Source organism: Bos taurus, chromosome 22 (assembly GCF_002263795.3).
Source record: "Bos taurus isolate L1 Dominette 01449 registration number 42190680 breed Hereford chromosome 22, ARS-UCD2.0, whole genome shotgun sequence".
NCBI classification, from domain to species: domain Eukaryota; kingdom Metazoa; phylum Chordata; class Mammalia; order Artiodactyla; family Bovidae; genus Bos; species Bos taurus.
The window spans coordinates 53,871,033-53,887,932 of record NC_037349.1 but is presented as its reverse complement, the minus strand read 5'-3'; the positions used below and the strand labels follow the sequence as shown (position 1 = coordinate 53,887,932).

Sequence of the window (16,900 nt, the reverse complement as noted above, 5' to 3'; positions counted from 1 at the left end):
CATACCATTTTAATGAGAGACTTGAACATCCTTGGATTTTTATATTCTCGAAGGGTCCTGGGATACCTTGGTGTGACTATACTGACTTGCTTGCTGTGATCTTGAGCTAAACAGCTCCACTGGGCCTCAGTTTTGTTCTTCAGTCCTCCATTGTCCCCTTCTTCTCCTGCCTTCTGTCTTTCCCAGCATCAGGGTCTTATCCAGTGAGGCGGCTCTTCGTATCAGGTGGCCAAAGTATTGGAGCTTCAGTTTTAGCATCTTTCCTTCCAATGAATATTCAGGGTTGATTTCCTTTAGGATGGACTGGCTTGATCTTGCAGCTTGGTAAAATGAGCCTGCTGGACTAGAGTCTTCTCAAGATTGTTTCTAACTCTCACATTCTAAGACAGTGAGTCTCAAACTTAAGTGTGCCTAAGAATTCCCTAGAGATTTGTTAAAATGCAGAGTCCAATTCAGCAGGTCTGGGATAGGGTCTGCAATTCCACCACATTCCTAGCAAGTGAAGTTGATGCTGGTTTGAAGTGTACACTTAATGACAAAGTATTTGGATTTTGAACTGTCAGGAAACTTTGTTAAAGACTTGGAATTTGGCAAGAGATTAGCGAGTGGGTGGTTTGCTGGCCTGGGGACTATCTGGTGCTGTGAGGTGTGCATATTTGCATACGGTGTCTTGTACTGACCATACATAAACTCTTTTAGGAAAGTGGGTGGTCAGGTGTCTTGCTTTCCTGACACCCAGCCCAAGTGTAAAGTGAGGAAAACACTTTATTTCCAGCTTTAGCCAGGTAATTCCCCTCCCAGAGCTAGACCACGGATGTGGTGGAAGATGTCTTAACCACCACGTGGTCCATTAAGGATCAAGACGTTGAGAAAGGAGGAGGATGGACTTCAAACCGAGGCCTCAGGTTTCCTCCAGTGGTCTTTACACCACGTGCCGCCTAGGAGCACTAAACTGATGGCTTTCACACGTCTGCTGCAATTAAGAATCTGATTCTTGTACGTTTAGAGTTTTGCAGTCGCCAGGCTGTGGGTGGAGTACTGGGTCCAAAGGCGGGGCTTGGAGCCAGGAGGCGGTGCCAGTGACCAAAGAGCGGAACCCGGGACTGTAGTGCTGCGACCCCGGCCTCAAGGAATGCCGGGAGTCGGGACCAGGCAGCGCTCCGCCTCCTTCGGCTCAGCTACCGCCTGTCTGTGTCTGTGGCGGCCACTATCGATAAAGTTGTTGTTCTGCCAACATGGCGGCGCCCATGGTGACTGTCCGGGCCATGTTCGTCTAAGGTGGGAACCGAGGAGTAAGGAGCCGCAGGCCAGAGCCTGTGAGCAGGTAAACCCCTGACCCGGGCTCAGCGGGAATCGAGACGCGACCTGATCTCCTCTCTCCCCAGATAGATAGATTTCGACTTGCCGGGAGCCAGAAGGGAAAGTGCGGTCTGGGTTCGGTGATCTCGGAGCTGTGCAGTTTCCTAATTGGAAGTCTCTGAGATCCAGATCTTAAGACTCTTTGAGCCACCGACTCCGTTGATAGCTCTGGGCCCTTTCCCAGAAAAACGTCTATGTGCGCATAGTTTTGTACTCAGGTCCCTCTCTCCACTTTTCTACTACCCCAGTGGGTCCCTGAATCTTTGCCCACCTCATCTCGTGACCCACAGATGATTGTCACAGCATGTTAGGGCTCGATGGTCCTCAGAGATCATCTGGATTTACCCCTTCATTTTAAGGAGAAGCTGGTGTTCTGGACAGGAAATAATTTCTCCAAGGTCACATAGAGATTTAGTTGTTTTGTTTGCACGTAACTTGGCTCCTTGTTCATTTCATTTTTGCATTCATTTTTGCAAGGTACATTTTTGCACACTTTCTTTTGGGTGCACGCTGTGTCCTGTGCTTTCCCCACATGTTCTGTTACTTTGCCTATCTTTTCCTACTCTTCTCCTAGGTTTCTCTATACCTATGATTGTCATTTTGGGTCCAGTTCTCAGGCCTCTCCTATGGTCACATGCTGGTACCCCCACCATTCTCAAAAAACTTTAATCCTAAGTGAAGTTGAGGTCAGGGCTGACTCTTAAAGAGGCATGGAATAATGGGGATTGATGCTTTGGAAGGATGTGGTAGAAGAGACAAGGTTCCAAACATCTAGGCAAGGAGCTGGATGTGATAGAGCTAAGGAAGAAGAGGGCCAAGTTGATCATAACACAAAACATGAGTCACACCTTTCATATTCATGGTACGGGCATGGTGCTCAAATAAAATCACTGCTCTTTAGCAGCAAGAGGCAGTGTCCATCAGGGCTTTGGTGGTGGAGTGGCCCATAGCAGGGCCTGGGAAGTAAAAGAAGGGAACTGAACTGAGCTCCAGGGTTGCAGTAAATCTTAACCCTGAGTGCACTGGGTGCTGAGTCTGCCTGAGTTTGGGGGTTCCCCTAACATTAAGGGTGTGGACTTTTCTTAAAGGATCTTGACACATATATTACCACATTGCTCCCCAGGGAGGTGGAATCAATTTACATTCCACCGGGAGTGTATAAAAGTGCACATTTCTTTTCATAACAAATTTTTGCCAATGTGATAAGCAAAGTGTTTCCTTGTTATTTTAATGTGCATTTCTTTGTTTAGTTATAAAGTCATTCTTTTTTCTTATATTTGTAAGTCATTTGTATATACTCTTTTCTTCTTTGCCAACTTTTAAAATTAGGTTTTTGATGTTTCTTTTTATATGTGAATTCTTTATAGGGAAGGGTAATCTTTTTTTGTAGTTTTAGCAGTTTTCTTTCGGCTTACTGTTTGCTTCTAATTTTGTTCATGGCTTTTTGTTGGTTTGTTTTTTTGACTGCACTGTTCGGCATGTATGATATTCTAACCAGAGATCAAACCTGTGCCCCTGCATTGGAATTGTGAAGTCTTAACAGCGACCTCCAGGGGAGTTCCCAGGTTCCTGGTGTTTTTGATATGCAGGTTTTTCACATTTTTTAGAGAGTTTTATTAATATTTTTCCTTTTGAATTCTTCTATTGCTTTTATGCTAGGACGGAATGTCCTGCACCTCGTAGAGAATTAGTACATACTCTATTTTTTTCTTGTTTTATGGTATTTTAAAAAATTCTTTAATCTATGTGGCATTTACTCTGGACTTCCCAGGTAGTTCAATGGTAAAGAATCCAGCTGCCACTGCAGGAGACACAGGAAACCTGGGTTTGATCCTTGGATTGGGAAGATCCCCTGGAGAAGGAAATGGCAACCCACTCCAGTGTTCTTGCCTGGAGAATCCCGTGGACAGAGGAGCCTGGCAGGCTGCAGTTCATGCAGTCGCAGAGAGTCAGACACAACTGAGCACACACGAGTGGCGTTAACCAGCATCAAAACAAAGAGCTTGTAAGACTGTAGTTCAGGTCAGATTTCTATTTTTATAATTCCATCCTTTTCCATTCTTTCTGTGTCTCCTTATGTGTTCTTAAGGAATGCAGCCTAAGAGAGAGATTGCAGGTATCTATATGCCCTCTGCTAAATTAACATTCTTTAGCTTGCAAAGACATAAAAACACTGACTTAACTAGAGAACCATAAAGTCCATGACTCTATGATAGTTCTAATTATGTAGAAATCGAACTCCTCAAAATAAATGTAATTGCCTTAATTGTACAAAATGTCTGTATATATTAGGTTGGTCATATGAAATTGCTGACAGTCAACTAATTATATAGTTTACTCTGGTATCAATAGTCGAATCTACACACTTTAAAATAGCCAAGCCCATTAGATAGGAAAGTGAAAGTGAAGTTGCTCAGTGGTGTCCAACTCTCTGTGACCCCGTGGACTGTAGCCCACAAGGCTCCTCCATCCATGGGATTCTCCAGGCAAGAATACTGGAGTGGGTTGCAGTTTCCTTGTCCAGGGGAATCTTCCCCACCCAGGGATGGAACCCAGATCTCCCACATTGCAGGCAGATGTTTAACCTCTGAGCCACCAGGGAAGCCCTGGTGGATAGGAAGGGAGGTGTTTTGTTTGTTTGTTTTGTTTGGTCTGTTTCTGATTCCACCCACAAAGAAGCAAGAGGGGTTGAGTACAGTGAGAATTGGTATGTCAAGAACTTTTGCAGACCCACTTGTAAAATGTCAACACTTATGATGCCATTTTATATGTGTGAAACTCGCTTATATAAGTCTATAATGAACCCTCTTGGCAGCATTTATGACCTGGAACCTTTGCTAAATAGACTAGACCCCAGTGGACGTGGACAAAATTTTGAGAGGATCAAGAATTAATGCCAGCTTAAGAGTGCCAGTTTCTTCCTTCATTTTCTCTCTGGTTTTGAGAAATCTGTTTTCATTTGTTTCTGCACTGTAGCGAATGCTGTTATGTAGGAAGGCGGAACGTTTAGGCTATTTAGCCATACATCTTAAATATTTGATGAATATTTGATGAACTGTCACCTCAGGCTTTAACTTAGTGATAAATCATGAAGCTTCTTCCATGAGGTCATTTCTGGAATTTACTGTTGGAGGAAACCGATGCAACGTTTAAGCTGAATTTTGAATCGCAGCTGGATGTCTTGGTGAGCCCTGTGGATTGTTTGCCAAAACCCATAGTACTCATCACTATTACACATGCTATATATTTATTTGTTTCTTTTCTTTTTTTGGCGGGTGGGGTGGGGTGGGTATATTTGCTTTACAATGTTGTGTTAGTTTCTGCTGTACAGCAGTAAATCAGCCTCATGGACTTCCTTCTCATTTAAGTTACTACAGAGCAGCATTGGGTAGAGTTTCCTGTGCTGTAGTCTGTTGTGATTAGCTATCTGTTTTATACATACTAGTATACATGTCAATCCCAGTGTCCCACTTCACACTGCCCTGCCCCCTCACCATTTGTTCGCTTCTTACCTGCTTTTCTCTGCTAGTGTATAAGTGCCATGTAAGAAGTGACTTTATTTTTGTTCACTGCTGTATCCCCAGTGCCTGGAATAGTATGTAGACCTCAATAAATACTTGGTAAATGAATGAAGAAGTAAGTAAGAGTCTTCTAAATAATGGTTATTTCCTGGCTCAGCCTGCTGAGTATATTTAACTTGTAGTATGTATGAAGGATGCTGATCATAGCTCAGAGTCTCCAGTCTTCCTGGGAGACCTGTGTTCAAGAGCTCTTCTGATATTTGAGCCTAAGGCCAAGCCCAGATGTGCTTAGAGCTCTTTGGAAGCCTGGAATGATGGGATGTGCAGCCTGCTAGACAGACCCTAGACTGGCCTAAAGGCAAGGAAGGGGCCTCCGCTGCTCCCCATGTAAGCTGTGAGGTTGCGGCTGGTGCTGGCTCAGGTGATGGTCTCCTTTTGTTCCTATGGGGCTTTTGTATCTTTGCTGTTTGGGAGCACTGAACATCTTTACTATTTTCCATTAAAAAGTTTGTGTTTATCTTGACTGCACTTCTAAAGTATTCTTTTCAGGGAAAGAATCATCAAAATAAGAGGAAAGCCTGTGAATGCTGGCTGTGCTGAATGGAAGGAGGAGCTCCGGGAGGTTCTGGCGGCTCACACTTGTATTCTCCACTCTCTCTTTCAGGCCCTTTCCACCTTTTGAAGAATGGCTCCTTCTTGGCAGAGACTGGGTTTATATGCCTGTCTTCTAAAAAGGCAGCTAAACGATGGGCCAGATGTCATTAAGTGGGGAAGGAGAGTGATTCCAGGATGGTCCAGAGGTATTTACAGTGCCACGGGAGAGTGGACCAAGGAGTACACACTGCAGACACGAAAGGATGTGGAGAAATGGTGGCATCAGCGAATAAAAGACCAGGCCCTCACGGTTTCAGAAGCAGATGTGAGTATTCTAAGAGACACTGAAGGGTTGAGAAGAGGGGCGAAGGGCGTGGACTGGGGTCAGATTGCCTGGATTCAAATAAGTTATTGAGTATGTGACCTTCAGCCAAAGAACCAAGTCTCTCTAGGCATCAAATTTTTTTTTTTAATTGAAAATAAGCAGTGATAATAGTAGTGCCCACCTGCTTCCCAGGATGCTGGTGACGGGTCACTGGGATGAGACCAGGATGGTGCTTGGAGGAATCTCAGAGAGGTGCACGTTCATGTAAGGGGCCTACGGATGCTGCCACGCTGGGCATTCTGGAGCCACAGTTACTGGGGGAACTCACCCAGACAGGAGCTGTAGCAGATGTCAGCTTCTCTGTGGTCCGCTGCCCGGTGGGGCGACATGCAGGGATCTGGCAGGGTCAAATAGGAGATTCCAGAGGGGCATGTGGGCCTCTCAGCTGCGAACTTTTAAGTGGCATGTTCTGAGAAGTGTCTCCCTTGCCCCTAGAATGATGTTGGCCTCCAATCCTGCTCTGCCATCTTGGTTTGGGAGGTCCCAGCCCTTCCCTGGTGTAATCTGGTGCTGGGGTCCAACCTCATGGTCACAGATATATATAAGTTAGTGCACCCTTGGCTTCTAGTCTGTCTGCACCAGCTCAGTGCTCTACCTGAATTAATTGTCTTAAGCACTTGGCTGTAACCAGTTTCCATGGCATACTCTGCTAGAAGCCAGTTCCTTCTCTGGGAGGCCGGCCTGGTGGGAATCAATCTTAAATGCGTTAACCCTTACCTCTCAATATTGGTTACAATATGGAAGGTGTGGTTTGTTACATGAAATGTTGAATTTGATTAGAGTACACCACTATTAAGTAGTTTTACTCTTAAAATTCTGACCATCCTTTCATAATAGTAACCAGTCAAATAATATAAACTCTCTCTATGTTCAACTGGGGCTTCCCTGGTAGCTCAGACGGTAAAGCGTCTGCCTACAATGCGGGAGATCTGGGTTCGATCCCTGGGTCGGGAAGATCCCGTGGAGAAGAAAATGGCAACCCATTCCAGTACTCTTGGCTGGAAAATCCTATGGACCACTATGTTCAATTAAAGAGATTAGGACAAAGGCAAGCAGTTGAGTGAATGTATATTTGCCCAAGACCACAGTGTGCTAGAATCACCTTTCCTGATTCTCCTCTCTTATCAGACTCATTCTTTCTATGAGATTGATCTTTATGAAAAATGGGGAGTGGGTAGCTATTTGTCTTAAACTGAAGGATGGTTTTTTGCATTAGTTACGAAGAAAATCTGGTATTGAAAGAGATGTAAGTGATATGTGAAATCATAAAAAGGAAGGTTTAAATGAAATGCATAATTATACAATGAAAGCTTAACTTTTACCTCATTAGGAAATGAAAATTCTTCATGGCAACATGACCAGACTAATGTAGCTAAATATATTTTGGAAGCAGACCTTAGGGAGAAGTTTAATTCTGAATGAGGAGCATAAAATTAGCTTCTTTTTCTTTTGGTTTAGATTCAGTGGCCTCCAAACATTTTGAAGTTGTAGCTTTTTATTCTTGTGACATTGCATTCTTAAGTGTATGGTTTTCTAAAAAATTAAATGGGTCAAAATAAACTATGCTTGACTAATTGGGTAAATAGCTTTAGGAACATTGTGGGTGATCCCCAGTGGGATTCTGTCAGGGTTGAATTGGAAAAGGGTAAAGTGGAGAGAAGGCTAGATAAGGAGTCTGGAGCCCGGGCAGTAATTCTGGCTCCTCTCCCAAATTCACTGTGCTCTCAGCAACGTTTAACCTCTCTGATCCTCAGATTCTTTGCATTGTTTATCCCACAGAATTGTTTTGAAAATCAAAGGATAAAATAAGATTAAACTCATTTTACAAACTGAAGTGTTATATAAATGAAAGATGCGTGCTAAGTCACTTCAGTCTTGTCCGCCTCTTGGCAGCCCTATGGACTGTATCCTGCCAGGCTCTCCTGTCCATGGAATTCTCCAGGCAAGAATACTGGAGTGGATTGCCATGCCCTCCTCCAGGGCATCTTCCCAACCCAGGAATCAAACCCACACTTACCACTAGTACCACCTGGGAAGTCCCATGAACGAAAGATACAAGAAGATAAAAATGTGTGGTGTATCTTTGACAGGAATGAGAATATGACTAGATGCTGGTAGATTTTAAAGCATGTCTATAATCAATCTCACTCTGGTGGTAGCTACATTTGAAATCCACTGGAAATGAGTTTCTAGAAGTTGAATATTTTACCATCATCTTCATAATCATCGTTATTAAAAAAACTTTCATTTAATGAGCATTTTAGTGTGTTAGGCACCATCTTTCCTTTCATTATCTCATTTAAATTCTGAAACAGCCCTGAAAGTGTATAGTAGTATCCTCATTTTGGAGTAAGAAAACTGGGAGGGAAGTTTGGTAAGTTGTTGAAATGCATAACTCACTTGTTGTTCAGTCGCTAAGTCATGTCTCACTGTTTGTGACCGCATGAACTGCAGCACACCAGGCTCCCCTGTCCTTCACTATCTCTTGGAATGTACTCGAGCTCATGTCCATTAAGTTAGTGATGCCATCCAAACATCTCACCCTCTGTCCTCAATCTCAGTTGTGGCACAGCCCAGATCCAGACACATTTGAGTCCTAAGCTCATGCTTTCACCAGGAACCTTCTTTTGTCTCACCTTTGATTTACAGACTGTGAACTGAGCCCAGAAAAACAAAGGAATTTGCCTGAGGTCTCACAGCTAGTGGCAGAGCTTGGACCAGATCCCATGCTGCAAGCTTCCACTGCGCGGTCCACTTCCCTCCATTCGCTAGTCTCAGCGAGAGTTTCAGAGCATGATCCATAAAGAGGCAGAAGTTATCTTTCTTCTGATGTCAGAGCTGACAAAAATAATAGGACCCACTTATATAAAAACCATCTATTTTCCATCACTTCCAGTCTTAATTTCTATTAAAGGCTTAAATTCTTACACATTTATATAATTATGAAAATGTCCCTTTCAATCAGATTCCTGCTCAATTATAAACTCCCAAAATTCCTTCCTTCTACTCTCAGAGAACAGAATTCATCTCATTGTCACAGAGGAAAATGGCTTAGTTCACACAGAGAAACAGAAGGCAGGGACAGGCAGTGTGCTGAACACCTTTTCTGCAATAAAGAAAAATATTCATGAATAGTAAAAACTTTTGCTAGCAGTACTTTTCTGTATCTTCTGTGGACTCAGTACTCTGAAATCACTGCAGATGGTGACTGCACCCATGAAATTAAAAGACACTTGCTCCTTGGAAGAAAAGCTTTGACCAACCTAGGCAGCATATTAAAAAGCAGAGACATCACTTTGCTGACAAAGGTCTGTCTAGTCAGACCTGTGGTTTTTCCAGTAGTCATGTATGGATGTGAGAGTTGGACTATAAAGAAAGCTGAGTGCCGAAGAGTTGATGCTTTTGAACTGTGGTGTTGGAGAAGACTCTTGAGAGTCCCTTGGACTGCAAGGAGATCCAACCAGTCCATCCTAAAGGAAATCAGTCCTGAATTTTGGAAGGACTGATGCTGAAGGTGAGGCTCCAATACTTTGGCCACCTGGTGTGAAGAACTGACTTATTGGAAAAGACCCTGATGCCGGGGAAGATTGAAGGTGGGAGGAGAAGGGGATGACAGAGGATGAGATGGCTGAATGGCATCACCAATTCAATGGACATGAGTTTGAGTAAGCTCCAGGAGTTGGTGATGGACATGGAAGCCTGGTGTGCTGCAGTCCATGGGGTCGCAAAGAGCGGACACGACTGAGCGACTGAACTGAACTGAACTAGCTCGTATGTAATGAATTCCTCAATTTTGCCGTAAGTTTCATCTTTGTTGGAGAGACATACAAAAAAAGATATTAATGAAGACGCTAGATGTAGAAAATGTCTGGGGTAAGATTGTTAAGTAAACATAATTTTTTAAATATATATGATAATAAAAACAAGGTGATTATAATAAAAATACATTTAATGTAAAAACTTTAAAATGAAAAACTAGAAATAGTGTATATCAAATATTTTATTGTTTTTTCAGGTCCCAAAGAACTCTGTAACAACTGTTTTCTTATGTCCCTAAAAATTCCCCCAAAAGAAGCAGTAGGCCTAATCTATGTCAACGAGTAAGGTAGAATTGAGTGGATAGTCTGCCTATTTCTCGTTCTGTACCAGGTATCAGAATGAGGTCTTGCACTTCCTTTGAAGGAGTTGTTTACAAATTGAGAGGATCGTCTGTCACTTGCCTTCTTAAAGAAGAAAGTCCTGAGTCCCCAGTGACTCCTGAATCTCAAGTTGTCTCTCTTGCTTCTGAGATTTTCCTGAGTTATGGTTGCACAGTTTCCAATTAAAGTGCATGATCAATGTGGGGCTTTCCATCCATTTCTAGAAATCAATAGGAGCTGTCACTTTAGTATTACAGGTTTCCAGGTTTATTATGCAAACTCGTTATTCATGCACTTTTCCCTTCCCTTCCTTCAGGCAACTTGACTTGCCACACAGTTGATCATTTCTAGAGGAAGCAGAGCATAGAGAAAAGTGTCATTCTGGTCTGTCTTGCCACACGACAGTGGCCCAGCTAAAGATTTGTCCACCTTCCTTGCTGAGGGAAGTTGAAAGCAAGGGGTCAAGTGAGATTTGGAAAGAATTCGATTTCTGGTTTCTTCTGCTCCCCTGATTACAGTTGGCTGTCAATTATCAGTCATGCAAATAAATACTTAGCACAAAGTACTCCCCCTGCCCAATACCACTCGCACACATAAGAATGGTCATGAATATTCTGTTTTGCATTTGTTTTCATTAATTTTGGAGAAGCAAAGCCTTGAAGAACTCTTGTAGAGCTCTCGGAAGCGAGTAAGAACAGAAAGAGAAAAACAGGAGAAAAAAAGTAGTGATAACATCAGAGGATCCAGACACTTAGCGACTAAACAGAAGCAGTTACCTGTTCTCTTCCTTTCTTCAGAGGCATCCCTTCTCCCCCAGGCAAGGATTTAAGGCCCGTTCTCAGGCTTCAGAGCACAAAGGCTGGAAGACATTTACCCAACAGTTTGTTAAACTAGGGGGTCAGTCAGGGAGGTGGGGATTGGGGTGGGGTTATGTGGTTAAAACATGATCCTTGCCCTTGAATGACAATTCCTTAAGGTCCCCAATAAGGAATCAATTAAATGACTACCTCCTTTCCAGCCTTCTCCCCTCGTGTGTGCAAATTTGTGTCAACATTCACCATTATAAGAACCAAGGTCCCAGAGGCTGACGTTCCCGTGAGGATGTCCTGCCCTGTGTCTGTTGTGTTCCAATCCATGAACCTTTTTTCCTGTTTCTCATGATGAAACTGTGTGTCTTTGGATGCTGGAGCATTATGTAACCCTGTCCTGAGGCTGCCTGTAGATCACCCCCTGGGAAACAGCAACCTGGCTAAGATTTTCTCATTACCCTCCCATTTCAGCTTTTTCTGTTGAAAGATAAGCTCGCAGTACAGCAGAGAAACCTGGAACCTGAATCCGCGCCTGGGGACCCTCTCAGTCCAAGTCTGCGTGCAGCTCCCGGAATTTAGGGAGCGGCTCCATTTTAGACTTGTCACATCTCTGTGATTCACCGTTGTCTCCATGAATTTTATGGACACATATGTCAGAGCTTCGTTTGGAAAAACATACAGTTCTTTAAGTCCTAGATAGCTGTTCTAAAAGAGAAAAAGGCAGATTTAAAAATAAGTAGGGGTAATTAGCACTGTGAGGTTGTTTGGCATTATTTTGGACATTCTTTAGGATAACCCAGTGCTTTGAATTTTGGCATTTGGCATTTTTGTCCATTTACCTTATGGGAATGTTTCTTTTCTTTTTTTTAAAAGAAAGCTTTTGAAAATGTTAAATTATTACCTTGAATAAAATGCCAAAATATTATATGTGTACCTAGTTCCCTGTGAATGATGAATAAATACTCACTGCATTTTTCCGTCACCCTTTCCTAGAAATCAAAGCCCAAGTTTTACGTGCTTTCCATGTTCCCTTATCCCTCCGGCAAGCTGCATATGGGCCACGTGCGTGTGTACACCATCAGCGACACCATTGCACGCTTCCAGAAGATGAGAGGGATGCAGGTAAGGCCCAGTGCCCGCTGGGGTGGCGCTTCCCTTCCCCACTCAGGACAGTCAGAATGTAGGACAAAGGAGACACCCAGTCTCAGTTAAGATTAGGGCAGCTTTGAGAAGCCTAGGGTTTCCTCTGATGAATTGGAGGACATAATAAAGCGTCAAGATTAATTGAGGGCCAGCCGTGTATTGGGTATTGTGCTGGGGAGGGAGGTGGGGTGCCGATGCAGTGGAAGGGTTCATGCCTGTGGGTACCATGTTGATACCACCTCAGGAGGAGTTCACGATGTGGTGGGGCTGATGCCCCTCAATAGACAGACATTGGAGAGGGAGATGAGTGCAGTAGAACAAAAGAGGAGCAAATGCTGTGAGTAGGAGGTAGAGCCACAAAGAGATTTTTCTCCTTGTATTTTGATATTCTCTGTATTCTCTAATGAGCACGTATCTATCTTATAATGGAAAAAAGTCAAATTTTCATAACACAAAAATTTGGGGGGAAGTAACAGCCCTGTGGGAGTTGGGAAAGACTCCCTCATAGGGGACCATCTGACATGGGTGTTGGAGGACAAGGTGAACTTTCCTGGGAGAGGAAGAGAAGAACACTTCCATGGCTGATGTGGGTCAGACCCCTTTCACTGCCAGCTACCCAGAGCCTGCACTTAACTCCTTAACAACACATCATCTGTAAGACAAGGTAGCAGTGATCATAGTAGCTTCTTGAACAACTTCTAGAGAGAGGCAGCATCAGAGAGGGGCGGAAAGCGTGTACCCGTGAACCAAATGGCCAGCACTCAGGCTCTAGCTCTTAACACTTAGTAAGCAGTCAGCCTTTGACTCATTACTGATTAACCTCTCTAAACTAACACCTGGTTTTCTCTCATCTGTAAAAAGGGGATAAAATAGTACTTGCCCATTGGCCTTTCCCAAGGATTGAAAGATGATGATTGTGAAGCAATTAGCGCGTAGCTGGCGCGTAAGCACAAAACCCGTAAATACGGTCGTCCTCAGCGGAGGGCTGGAGCCCGCCACACCAGGTCCTGAGAGCCGTGCACACCTCTGCCCAACTTCGTGTTAATTATTTGTCACCTCGGTAGCTCAGAATCCACCCGGGATGGGAGTATTTACATCATGGAAATCAGCAGAGCCTGCAAATCAGGGCTTTTTCTGCTAGAGAGTCCATTGTTAAACATTTCCCTGCACTCCCCCTGGCTGTTGCTGTTATTATCCTCTCAGGGTCTGTATAAAGGGTATCTGCTGCCTCCCAGTTCTTTCTGAAGATTTTCTTTTTTTTTTTTAGTTTTTATTTATTTATTTTAATATTTATTTATTTTAATTATAGGCTAATTACTTTACAATATTGTATTGGTTTTGCCATATATCATCATGAATCTGCCACAGGGTGTACACATGTTCCCCATCCTGAACCCCCCTCCCACCTCCCTCCCCATACCATCCCTCTGGGTCATCCCAGTGCACCAGCCCCGAGCATCCTGTATCATGCATTGAACCTGGACTGGCGATTCGTTTCACATATGATATTATACGTTTCAATGCCATTCTCCGAAATCATCCCACCCTCGCCCTCTCCCACAGAGTCCAAAAGACTGTTCTATACATCTGTGTCTCTTTTGCTGTCTTGCAGACAGGACTATCGTTACCATCTTTCTAAATTCCATATATATGCGTTAGTATACTGTATTGGTGTTTTTCTTTCTGGTTTACTTCACTCTGTATAATAGGCTCCAGTTTCATCCACCTCATTAGAACTGATTCAAATGTATTCTTGTTAATGGCTGAGTAATACTCCATTGTGTATATGTACCACAGCTTTCTTATCCATTCATCTACTGATGGACATCTAGGTTGCTTCCATGTCCTGGCTATAATACACCACATTAACAAATTGAAAAATAAAAATCATATGATTATCTCAATAGATGCAGAGAAAGCCTTTGACAAAATTCAATATCCATTTATGATAAAAACTCTCCAGAAAGCAGGAATAGAAGGAACATACCTCAACATAATAAAAGCTATGTATGATAAACCCACAGCAAACACTATCCTCAATGGTGAAAAACTGAAAGCATTTCCCCTAAAGTCAGGAACAAGACAAGGGTGCCCACTTTCACCACTACTGTTCAACATCGTTTTGGAAGTTTTGGCCATAGCAATCTGAGCAGAAAAAGAAATAGAAGGAATCCAAATTGGAAAAGAAGAAGTAAAACTCTCACTGTTTGCAGATGACATGATCCTCTACATAGAAAACCCTAAAGACTCCACCAGAAAATTACTAGAGCTAATCAATGAATATAGTAAAGTTGCAGGATATAAAACCAACACACAGAAATCCCTTACATTCCTATACACTAATAATGAGAAAATAGAGAAATTAAGGAAACAATTCCATTCACCATTGCAACGAAAAGAATAAAATACTTAGGAATATATCTACCTAAAGATTTTCTTTTAAAGTGGTAAGTGCATCCATTGTCATAATTGGTTTCAAAATTTGTGCCGAGCTGACATTGGCAGCAAGAAGTATTCCTAAAAAGGAAGTCAAGGTACTGTGTCTCTCTGTGCCTCGAAGAGTTAACGACTTTTACTGTCAGATTCAGAGATTGGCCTTCTACAAGGGCCATCTCCCTGGGCTCTGCCAGGTGTTATTTCTCCCCGATATTGCTTTCCATCACTTCTGCAGTGTTTATTGGAAAGAGGTGGTGCAGAATAAATTGGCTCTTGTCAGGAAGTATATCTAACTGTGCTTCTTCAACTAGATTTAATCTTGTTTTTTTTTTTTTTTTAAACTTAAGCCAACTTATTTTGGACAGTTAGTGAGTACAGGCAGTTGCTACAGATTAAACTTTTATAGCAAAACTGTGTGTTTATGGTACATTAGCAGATAGATGGTTGAGGGGGTATAGGTGGAACTCTGATTCTCTTGGATGAATGACACATTACAGACAAAGCTCCAGGCAGAACCCCAGGCCCAGACTTACTGGGACCCTTACAGACAGCTCAAACCCAAAAGACAAAATGGAGTCCCTTACCAGTAACTGAAACCCAAGGTCAGGCTAGACTCATGGATTGGGCAACCCAGGTTTGACCCTCGTTATACCACCTTCTTGCTGAGTGACCTTGCACGAGTCATTGAATCCCTTAAAACAGGGGTAATATTTATTCTTCGCTTCTGGGTTGTTGTTCAGGATAAATGAGACAGTACCTGTGTCTGGCCAATAATAATCCCCTAAAAAAAGTGGACGTCTCCAAAATCACTGCGGACATGACTTAAGCCATAAAATTAAGATGATTGCTCCTTGGAAGGAAATCTATGACAAACCTAGAAAGTTTATTAAAAAGCAGAGATCTTTGCCAACAAAGATCCATATAGTCAAAGCTGTAGTTTTTCTAGTAGTCACATATGGATGTGAGAGTTGGACCATAAATAAGGCTGAGTACTGAAGAATTGATGCTTTCAAACTGTGGTGTTGGAGAAGAGTCTTAAGAGTCCCTCGGACTGCAAGGAGATCAAACCAGTGAATACTAAAGGAAATCAACCCTGAATGTTCATTGGAAGGACTGATGCTGAAGCTGAAGCTCCAGTAGTTTGGCCACTTCATGCAAAGAGCCGACTCATTGAAAAAGGCCCTGATGCTGAGAAAGATTGAGGGCAAAATGAGAAGGTTGCTGCAGAGGATGAGATGGTTAGATAGCAACACCGACTCAGTGGACATGAATTGAGCAAACTCTGGGAGATAGTGAAGGACAGGGAAGCCCAGCGTGCTGCCGTCCTTGGGGTCTCAAAGAGTTGGACGTGACTTATTGACTGAACAGCAACAAATGGTTATTTTGTAAGTAAATCAGGTCAGTATAAATTCCCTTCTCGAAGGGATCTTCCCGACCCAGGGATTGAACCTGGGTCTCCCACATTGCAGACAGATTCTTTACTGTCTGAGCCAGCAGGGAAGCCCTGCTCTGGGAAGTCACATAATAAATGAAATTAATCTAATTCATTTAATAATGACTCTGTACTCTCTTCTGCCCACTGAATGGATTTGCCTTTTGAGAAGCACCCAGCCATCGCCTGCTCTTTGTATCATCTATCCTGTGCCTCAGTTGGTGCCTCAGACCACCCTGTGTTATTTGGTTTATGGTATCTTAGTGACCAGCAGGCACCTGGGGCTCCCTGCGTTCCTGTTTCAGTTGCTCTCTTTAAGATGATAAACTGTGTGGAGCGGGAGGGTATTCTGCAGGTTCTCCTGAGATTAATTTCTTGTTAATTTTCGTAGCCCGTATTTAAGTCAGATCATCCCCAAAATAACTGCCAAATACGGTGAAAAATTTGCCCTGCCATTTCTAAGTTACAGTGGCAGGAAAGACGCAAACCTTTGTCAACAGAGGTGGTCAGCAGCGATAAAGCCTGTCGGCTTCCTGCTGTTTTAAAACCCTTCTCTCCCAAAGTCAGGATTAGTCCTAGGGATAGGGCAGGGTTGGGTGCAGGTCAGATCCCAGTGATCCTGACTCGAAGGAGGGAAGGAATATCTGATCTGGAATAAGAAGATCTGACATGTGTGTTGATTAATTCATTAGGTACATAGTCCTTGGGCACCAACTTTGTTCGAAACACTGGCCTTTCTACTGTACTATAGAGTAGGACTGGAATCTTAAGTTCAAAGTCTGTCAGTAAGCTTGGAAAAATTCAGTAAACTTTGCCTTTTTCTCTAACTTGTTAACTTGTTGGTTGATTTGCTTAGTTCTTTTGCAAATTTGCTATTCTTTGCTGTGCTGGGTCTTTGATTACCGCGTGGACTTTCTTCTCTCGTTGCAGTGAGTAGGGGCTGCTCTCTGTTGTGGCGCCAGCTTCTCAGGCAGTGGCTCCTCTTGTGGAGCGCAGGCTCTCGGGCGCACAGGTTCAGCTGTTGCAGCGTGCAGGCTCAGTAGTTGTGGTGCATGGGCTTAGTTGCTCCATGGCATATGGGA

The 16,900-nt window shown here is 43.2% G+C and overlaps 1 protein-coding gene across 4 annotated transcripts in view; it reads left to right on the top strand.

Annotated features, from left to right (window-relative positions):
* Positions 1-1,215: 1,215 nt before the first annotated feature.
* The window catches only part of LARS2 (leucyl-tRNA synthetase 2, mitochondrial), a 146,752-nt gene continuing 131,067 nt past the window's right edge, over positions 1,216-16,900 (top strand). For 2 of the 4 annotated variants that reach the window (NM_001435144.1, NM_001435143.1), the window contains exons 1-3: positions 1,222-1,324; positions 5,545-5,799; positions 11,801-11,929. In NM_001435144.1, coding sequence (NP_001422073.1) covers positions 5,566-5,799; positions 11,801-11,929 — 363 coding nt within the window. In that variant the 5' untranslated portion in view covers positions 1,222-1,324; positions 5,545-5,565. Of the gene's footprint in view, positions 1,325-3,203; positions 3,382-5,544; positions 5,800-11,800; positions 11,930-16,900 lie in introns of those variants that run through there. The other 2 variants (XM_010817882.4, XM_059879497.1) reach the window with 2 other exon arrangements.